Source organism: Nicotiana tomentosiformis, chromosome 2 (genome assembly GCF_000390325.3).
Source record: "Nicotiana tomentosiformis chromosome 2, ASM39032v3, whole genome shotgun sequence".
Classification (NCBI taxonomy): domain Eukaryota; kingdom Viridiplantae; phylum Streptophyta; class Magnoliopsida; order Solanales; family Solanaceae; genus Nicotiana; species Nicotiana tomentosiformis.
In genome coordinates, this window is record NC_090813.1 from 28,618,471 (window position 1) to 28,628,718 (window position 10,248).

Below are 10,248 nucleotides of genomic sequence, written 5' to 3' on the forward strand. Positions count from 1 at the left end.
ACTGCTCTCTAATCACTAGTTATTCACATATAAACACAGTACCCATAGACAAAAGAACTGCTCTCTAATCACAGTATGCTAATGAGCATCTCAAGTTTGTTTTTTCCATCAATATTTTCTCTCATTAATGCAACATCGATCAGACAATAATATCAACAACATAACAATCCTAGCTAGATGCTTAAGAGCAAATATTAGCTTCTGCTAATCTTGAATTTTTGTTTTCACATCATCTACAGTATTAATTAGAGTTCCTACCTCCAAAACAACAGTCCATCGATCTTTCTAGCGGCGTATAAGATGGAGTGTCCAGTTTTTTCTAATATGATAATCAAAAAGAGTTTTCTCATTTTCTAAAAGTTGACCGTCTAACAACATATGTAACTTGTCCTTATAATCTCCTTTTTCTTGGACCATCTTTTTCACATTTTCAATTGTATAATTACTTGTGACATCTAGTGTAATTTTTTCCCCTTTATAAGTCCTAACTAAAATTGGATAAACTTCCTCTTCTCTATAACCTCCGCGAAGACGCAACACAAGATGGAGAGTGGAGTCCTTCTGAATATTGTAATCAGCAAGTATTCGACCATCTTCAAGTTGTTTTCCAGCAAAAATTAACCTTTGTTGATCTGGAGGAATTCCTTCCTTGTCTTGAATTTTTGTTTTAACATTGTCAATAGTGTCGGAGTTAACCTCGAGTGTAATGGTCTTTCCAGTTAGTGTCTTAACAAAGATTTGCATCTGTATAATTGCATACAATGAGAAATTAAAGTATTGGACATATTATAGAGAATCATTATTAAAGTAAGAGAATGAAAACCAAACATCATAAACACTAACTTATGACATGATAACTGTCATGGGCGGCTTTCCAACCATGCCCCATGACCCCTTGGACGCGCCCCGTGGCGTCCTGGCTAGCCTCCCAACGCCCGTCGCCACGGTCGACCCCGTGGTCTCGGCAGCTCCAAGTGACAAGCGCGCATGTGCCTCTGTCGCCCCACCGATAGCCATCGCCAGTGCCCAGCCACAGGCAGATGCCAACAACGCCGCGCGCGTAGACAATGCCCCGCGCGCAGACCCTGATGCTAAAGACAAAGTTGCTGCCAACAGACTTGTTTCTGCTTTGTAGAAGACTAGGTCCTTTTCATTGTAAATATAGAGTAGTTTTGCTGCATTTTCTTTAAGTGTGATTTTCCAGCTTTCATAGGTCTAGTCATGTAACTTTGATTTATTTTTTTTAAGCATTATTAAGGGGGACCAAGCAATCAAAACTTTCAAGCAAGCAAATAATTCTCTGTACTGGTATCTCTCCCCTCCCGACACCGTCTTGTTTTTCTGTAATAGCTTTCATTCAATGCAATCAAGCTTTCTTTCATTCTCAATTCTCTTTTCTGCTCTCTTTCAATTGCTCATGACATTGGTTTTCCCGTACGGTACTGACAATCTAGTCTAGCGTACGGAGGGGACCTCAGTTGGCGGACAACAACCGTACTGACATCGGTTGCTTAGCCTTACGTCGCCCTTCCAAGGAACTTCAGGAAGGCGCCGCGTAACAGTTGGTATCAGAGCCTAGGCTCGACATCGGACGAGGGATTACATTGCAATTACCACCATTTCTGACCATGGTGAATTATGGGGATCGCATCGTGACCCTTGAGGGAACGGTTGACGTATTACGGCCCATCATGGAAATGGTGCCTGATCTAAAGACCAGCCTAGTGCAAAGGTTGGACGACCTGGACCGCAGACTCATCCAGGCCGAAGTTGACATAGAAAACATCAGTCGCGACTCTGAAGGAGACCGGGAAACGGCAGCCACATAGGCAGCTGAATTTTTTGGTAAATTTGAGGTCCTCCAGCAGGAGCGTGCCGAGGACTTAGCCAACAGGGAACAAGAGGCAGACAGGGTGACTGCCATGCAACAAACTATAGACAACTTGACAGGCCAGCTCGACGTTGTCAATGCTGCTTTACAAGGCCTACTTCGAGGAGGCGGAAACCAAATTGGGGGTGGTGTGAACCTCGCCCCTATGGCACAAAAGCTGAAAATTCCTAAGCCAAAGCCATACAGTGGAGCTCGGAATGCCAAAGAAGTGGAAAATTTCATTTTCGACATCGAGCAATACTTCGATGCCGTGGGAGGCCTAGAAGAAGCTAAGAAGGTAGCAACTGCTGCCATGTACCTTCAGGGTGATGCCAAACTCTGGTGGAGGGTGAAATACGAAGCCATCAAGGCTGGTGAAGATGCCCTCGAGACATGGGCAGAATTGAAGGCAGCCATACGCCTACAGTTCTTTCCCGAAAATATTGAGTACAATGCTAGGAGAAAGCTTCGGGAGCTCCGCCAGACCAAATCAGTGCGGGATTACGTGCGGGAATTCTCTGCGCTCATGCTGAACATCCGCGACATGGGGGACAAAGACAAACTCTTCACCTTCCTGGAAGGTTTGAAACCTTATGCCCGCATGGAGTTGCAAAGACAAAGGGTAGACACGTTACCTAAGGCAATCCAAGCAGCAGAGTGCCTTGGGGATTATCAGGTGGAAGCCCAGAAGGACATGCCTCAACAGCCTGTCCGAGGAGGATACAAAGGAGGCCAGCCAAACACTGGTGGCCCTAGTAGAAGTGGAGGAGATCGGAGTGCAACCAAATCTAAGGCTCCCTCCTCAAGCAGTACTAGAGCTGCATCTAACAACAATGATCGGGAGAGGAAACCCCCCTCAGGATACCGTCATTACGGCGGACCACATTAGAATAATGAATGCCCACATGTACAGATGAATGCCCATCAGGCTTTTGAGGATGGGACGGATGACGATGCCGATGATGCGGACCAGACCGAACCAGTTGGTGCATTCAATGCCATTGTTGGCTCTATCTCTGAGCCCCTAGCGGGAACCAGTGCTAGTATCCGTAAGAAGAAGGACCCCTGTCCAATCGCCAAGAAAGGGAAAAAGAAGGCGAACGAGAGGACTCCTCCTCATCAAGAGAGGACCTTAATGTTCGTTGACATGAAGGTAAATGTCAAGCCCATTCGGGCGATGATAGACACGGGTGCTACCCACAACTACTTAGCCTCGACTCAGGTGGAGCGCCTTGGCCTAGTTGTAGGAAAGGGCAAAGGTCGTGTCAAGGCTATCAACTCACCACCTCAGCCGGTGGGTGGAATAGCCAAAGATGTACCGGTGAAACTTGGACCTTATGAAGGAAAGTTCAACCTGCGCGTGGTGATCATAGATGATTTCGAGTTGATAGTGGGGTTGGAATTCCTGAGACAGACCAATACCATGCCCGCACCGTATGCAGACTTGCTACTGATGATGGGAGAAAATGGGGCTAAACTCTGCATTATTCCGTGCATTCCCATGAAGATGGCAGCCGAGAACATCTTGGCCTTGCAGTTGAAGAAGGGGGTAAAAAGACATGAACCCACGTTCCTGGCTACCCTGTGCATGGAAGATATAGAACGCTCCTCGGGTCCCATTCCTACACCCGTGAAGGAGTTGCTTCTAGAATTTGAAGACATCATGCCACAAGACATGCCAAAGCGTCTCCCGCCTAGGCGAACTGTGGACCATGAGATTGAGTTGGTGCCGGGTGTGAAGCCACCTGCCCGGGCGCCGTACAGAATGTCACAACCCGAACTCTCCGAGCTTCGGAGACAATTGACGGAAATGCTAGACACAGGGATCATTGTGCCCTCCAAGTCCCCATACGGGTCCCCTGTGCTATTCCAAAAGAAACATGATGGTAGTTTACGACTCTGCATGGATTACCGGGCTCTCAACAAAATCACCGTGAAAAACAAGTACCCTATTCCGCTAATGGCAGACTTGTTTGATAGACTGGGTGGTGCGACGGTATTCACCAAAATAGACCTGAGGACAGGTTATTGGCAAGTTCGGATTGCAGATGGTGATGAGCACAAGACGACCTGTGTGACAAGATATGGGTCGTACGACTTCCTGGTTATGCCCTTTGGCTTGACTAACGCGCCAGCCACATTTTGCACCTTGATGAACCAAGTCTTCCGAGAATACATTGATGAATTTGTCGTGGTTTATTTGGATGACATTGTGGTATATAGCCAGACACTGGAAGAACACCTGGAGCATTTGCGGAAGGTCCTAGACCTGTCGCGGGAGCACGAATTATATGCGAAGCTATCCAAGTGCTCCTTTGCTCAGAAACAAATTGACTTCCTCGGACATGTCATCGAGGAAGGGCGGATCAAGATGGACCAGCAGAAGATTCAAGCCATTACAGAATGGCCGCCTCCTAAGGATATCCATGCCTTGAGGTCGTTCCTTGGCCTATGCAACTTCTATCGGCGTTTTGTGAAAAGTTACTCCCTCATTGCAGTGTCGCTGACAGAACTTCTCAAGAAGGCCACCCCGTGGGATTGGGGCCCCAAGCGGGCAGAGGCCTTCGACGCATTGAAAATGGCTATGTCTAGTAGCCCTGTCTTGGCCCTCCCTGACTTGGCCAAGCCATTCGAAGTGCAAACGGATGCCTCCGACTATGCACTTGGTGGAGTATTGCTACAAGAAGGGCATCCCGTAGTGTACGAGAGCCGGAAACTGAAGGATGCAGAGCGGCGCTGTGCCGCCCATGAGAAAGAATTATTGGCTGTCGTTCATTGCTTATGCCTTTGGAGGCATTATCTGCTGCGAGCCCTATTCATGGTCAATACAGACAACACAGCCGTTAGCCATTTCATGACCCAGCCAAAGCTGAATGGTCGACAGGCTAGGTGGCAGGAACTCCTAGCGGAATTTCACTTCAACCTGGAGTACCGAAATGGAAAGACCAATCATGTTGCTGATGCACTCAGTCGGAGAGCTGATCTAGCATCAGTGTGTGTACTCGCCGCCCTAAAGGGAAGCGAAGTAACCACCACCATAAAAGACCAGATACAAGATCTACTCATCAAGGATCCTGCTGCACAGTATTTGGTTGATTTGGTAGGACAGGGCAAGACTCGCCAGTTCTACACCGAAGATGGTTTCCTGAAAGTGAAAGGGAACCGACTCTATGTTCCTAAAGGAGGAGATCTGCGATGGGCTCTTCTAGCGGAATGCCATGATACTTTGTGGGCCGGTCATCCCGGCGAGGAACGCACCATGGCATTGCTTCGCCGTGCATATTATTGGCCTCAAATGGTCAATGACGTCGCTCAGTATGTGAAGACTTATCTAGTATGCCAGAAAGACAAGTCAGACCGCTTGACGCAGGCAGGGCTCTTGAAACCACTAGCTGTCCCAAAAAGACCTTGAGAAAGCGTTTCCCTGGACTTCATCACCGGATTGCCCAAGGTCGGAGATCTCACAACTATCTTGGTTGTGGTGGATCGGTTTTCCAAGTATGCTACCTTTATAGCAGCCCCACAATATATATCAGCAGAAGATACAGCTCGACTATTCTTCTCTCATGTCGTCAAGTATTGGGGCTTACCTAAAGACATTGTTAGTGATCGCGACTCACGCTTCACTAGCAATTTTTGGACCCAACTCTTTAAGTGCCTCGGGTCAAAATTGAGTCATAGCTCAAGTTTTCATCCGCAATCTGATGGCCAGACGGAGCGATTCAATGGCATGCTAGAGGAATATCTCTGGCACTTTGTGACCGGATCGCAGAAGAACTGGGTGAAGCTTCTGGATGCTGCTCAACTGTGTTTCAATTCACAAAAGAGCTCAAGTACCAACAAAAGCGCTTTTGAAATTGTTACCGGAAAGCAACCGCTACTCCCACACATAGTGAACGCACCAAACATGTCAAAATCTCCTCGGGCTGCTAGCTTCTCAAAAGAATGGAAACAAAATTTGGAGATAGTATGGAGCTATCTTGTCAAAGCCCAAAAGCGGATGAAGAGGCATGCTGATCAGAATCGCCGCTTTGTTGAATACCAGGTGGGAGACAAAGTGATGGTCAAAATCCCAAAGCGGTACTTGTTTGCAGGGGTCCATGACCCTCGCCTATTGCAAAAATATATTGGACCCTTGTCCATTGAAAGGCGCATTGGAAAAGTTGCATACCGGGTGGATACCCCAGCTTGGTGGAAAATACATCCTGTTTTCCATGTCAGTCTCCTGAAACCTTTTCGGGAAGATATGGAGGATCCTTCACGAAGCCAACTCACAATACCAAGTATTCGAGGTCCCAATTCAACCGGGAAAAGGCGTGCTGAAGCTATTCTTGATGATCGAGTGATTCACGCCTCAAGAAAAGATCACCAGGAGTTGTTGGTGAAATGGCAGGGATGTGATGTAGAGGAGAATACTTGGGAGAGGGGAACAAACCTCAAAGCCTACACGAGCCTGATTGATGATTACCTTGCAAGGAAGGCGCCGAGGACGTCGCCAACTCAGGTGGGGGAGAATGTCATGGGCGGCTTTCCAACCATGCCCCATGACCCCTTGGACACGCCCCGTGGCATCCTGGACAGCCTCCCAACACCCGTCGCCACGGTCGGCCCCGCGGTCTCGGAAGCTCCAAGTGACAAGCGCGCATGTGCCTCTGTCGCCCGCCCAGCCACAGGCAGATGCCAACAACGCCGCGCGTGTAGACAATGCCGCGCGCGCAGACCCTGATGCTAAACACAAAGTTGCTGCCAACGGACTTATTTCTGCTTTGTACAAGACTAAGTCCTTTTCATTGTAAATATAGAGTAGTTTTGTTGAATTTTCTTTAAGTGTGATTTTTCAACTTTCATAGGTCTAGTCATGTAACTTTGGTTTATTTTTTTTAAGCATTATTAAGGGGGACCAAGCAATCAAAACTTTCAAGCAAGCAAACAATTCTCTGTACTGGTGTCTCTCCCCCCCCGACACCGTCTTGGACACCGTCTTGTTTTTCTGTAATAGCTTTCATTCAATGCAATCAAGCTTTCGTTCATTCTCAATTCTCTTTTCTGCTCTCTTTTAATTGCTCATGACATTGGATTTCCCGTACGGCACTGACAATCTAGTCTAGCGTACGGAGGGGACCTCAGTTGGCGGACAACAACCGTACTGATATCGGTTGCTTAGCCTTACGTCGCCCTTCCAAGAAACTTCAGGAAGGCGCCGCGTAACATAACATATGATTAGGCACTAGATCTAAGAAATATGGAGTATATATTAAACTCCATATTTAAGGGAGCCTCAGAGCAACCGTAAAGTTGTCTCCATATGACCTATAGGTCACGAGTTCGAGCCGTGAAACTAGCCACTAAGACTTGCATCAGGGTAGGCTGCCTATATCACACCCCTTGATGTGGGCCCAGGAGCATAGGCACCTTGATTGAAGCGGTGTCACCTGACATCGCTTCGTCGAAATTTTTTCATATTTTGTATGTATAAATAATAAATAAAATTAAAATATTGGGTATAAATATAACAAATGATACCATTTGTCGATACAATAATTTATTCATTTGTTCACTTCTTCAAATATTGAAATCACTTACAAAAATTTCTGCATACGCCACTCTATATATGAATGTTGGATGTTTTATACACTAGAATGGGCCTTTCATTAAGATCCATATTAATTTGACTAATGACACGAACATGAAAGAATGCTTTCCGTATACCAAATAACACAACATCAGAAAACGAGACAATATTGATAACCAAGCAGGTTAAACAATTTACATGGAATCAATTAGGTTAACAGAATAGCATTGAGCTATATATGTAATATCACAGAATATTGAAAATGTTGATATGAGATCAGATTGATCAAAATGAAACTAACGGTATTAGATTTATAAAACACAAGAAGTAGAGCCCCAACCTTGAATGAGCTATCAGTTAATAGATCAATACATGAAACATACTTTCTGTTTTAAAAATTAAAAAAGCGTACAATTATTATATCTGAAAAGTTAAGAAAAATTGTCTTAGACTCAAAGTATATATTTTTAATAAATGAAACGTGGCGCTTTTATTTATTGTCTAAATATATAAAATTTAAAAAGTAGACGTTCTGATTAACATGAGATTAGATAGTCAATTATGAACTTCATCATCATTCTTTTTGAGACATACGAAGGAAATAAAAGGAAAATAAAATGATAAAGAAAGGAAGGAACGGGATAGAGATGAGCAATAGAAGAACTTACCTTGAAAGCTTCTGAGAATAAAGAGAGAAAGAGCAAGAAAATTGAACTAAAGGGAGGAATATTTTAGTGCCAATTAAATCGGAGATGATAGGCAACCAGCTCCTAAGAAATTGTCAAATAATTAGAGAGTAGGAGAAAATCTCGTAATTGAAATAGATATAGAGCCTTTCAGTCATTCTCACCCCGAAAAAAAAAAAGTTTTTGCTTGATATATTTTCTCTTAAAGTAAAACAAATAACATAACGAGTATATATAAGTATTTCTCTATTTTACTTCTTACAGAACAGTATTCGCAAACAAAAAAATAATAATAATAATAATAATAATAATAATAATAATAATAATAATAATAATAATAATAAAAAATTGTAAGGATAATGATAAGGTCGGTCCAATCAAGGAAGTTAGGAACATAACAAACCATGGATAATTGTTAGAACACCTTATGTCCCATTTATATTATTAGATTATTATTATTGTCACTACTATATGCTAAATAGATTTTACTTAATTCTTCTAGAACCATTCTCAAAAGGAAGTAAGGAACAATTGCGAATTGGTTCGTTACTTATAATTAGCTTTGATTCTCCTAAGTTCCTAACATAGAGATACAACTAAGTACAATTAAATTTTAATTGATAGGATTATATTTTCGGTCCATCACCAAAAACTATTTGTTAAATTTGTAACAATTATTAGTGAAAAGATCAAAAGTGCATAATTTTATCAATTGAAGGTTGAATTATTATTTTCTTAATTTATTTTATATATAGAACTACCAATTCTACAGTGACTTACCACTTTCAGAAATCCTTTATTTCAGCCTGCCGGGTACCTCACCGGAGCACATCGTCCACAAGGTTTTGAAAAAGGATTCTTATTTATTTGTCTTCTTTCTTACATTATTGTACTTATATTCTGATACTCCATAACAAGATTGTACTCTATAATATTATATTATTATTTTGGTATCAGAGCGAGTGACTCTTGACTATGTTATAAGAAGATATATAAATTCGCATCCATATAGGGTAAAAATAAGATGCGTAATTTGAGTCCTAAATACTTCACCACCCTAACTCTCTTATTGTACATTTTACCCCCAAACAAAGTACAGTATTCTTTTATATAATCTTTGCCTTTACTTTTGCATTTGCTATTGCTGATGCTGTCCTTGCGTAATCCGGCTTTGACTTTGTGTTCGATGCTGTTACCCTTGTGGTCAAGTCCGGAATCAAAGTGTTATTTTTTTGGACTCAAAACACAAAAATAGGTAAAAAAATCAACTGATGACCAATTTATATATAACACATGTGTTGAATGCGCTATACCTTAATAACACGTTTATCCGTAAAGGTATAGTGTCACGACCCAATTTTCGTACTAGGTCGAGACTGTACCTAACGTCGCCGTTAGGTAAGCCCACAAGCGAAACTACTATTTATTTATCCCCTTTTAACATATTTTTAATTACACTAAATTTCATACAATTGTGATAAGTCTTTTTAAACAAAATATCAACATCATAGGTACATAGTCTGCGGTAATAGAAATGACAAGTACAATAGTACATAAGTGCTACAAATCCCCAAAACCCGGCGTCAAAAGTAAATGAACAATCTGAAAAATATACAAAACTACTAAAACTATTGTCCGAAAGTAATAGACAGGAATAGTAAATAAGATGGAAGGAGACTCTGATACTGCGGATCGTAGCAAGGCAAGCAGCTCACCCCTAAATCTCTGTAGATGATCGACTACGCGCCTGCGTGATCACTGGTGAAACCCGTCTCAGTAAGTGTACATCCGTGAAGAAGTATAGCGTGAGTAAGAAAAATAACGCGTACCTAGTAAGTATCTAGTCTAACCTCGAAGAAGTAGTGACGAGGGGTCGACTTGACACTTACTAGAGGTCAATAATAATAATGAAAGTGCATAAAGTAGATATGGTGAACATACATGTATTAATAAAACAAATAAAAGAAACTACAATAAATATAACAGGAGTCTGTAACACATCACCAATATCTCATAACTGGCCGTGAAGACCCTAACTTAATTATATCCAAACTGGAACCCGTTTCGATTATTAAGCATGAAGTTGCCGAGGCGAATGGCCCGATGCCATAAGAATAGTG

The 10,248-nt window shown here is 42.8% G+C and overlaps 1 protein-coding gene across 1 annotated transcript; it reads right to left on the bottom strand.

Annotated features, from left to right (window-relative positions):
- Positions 1-95: 95 nt before the first annotated feature.
- Positions 96-8,266, bottom strand: LOC104106056 (polyubiquitin-like). Its single transcript, XM_070195114.1, has 2 exons — positions 8,111-8,266; positions 96-744 (listed from the first exon to the last, which is right to left on the bottom strand). The coding sequence occupies exon 2, from the start codon at positions 742-744 to the stop codon at positions 286-288; it is 459 nt and encodes a 152-aa protein (XP_070051215.1). The 5' UTR covers positions 8,111-8,266; the 3' UTR covers positions 96-285.
- Positions 8,267-10,248: the final 1,982 nt, after the last annotated feature.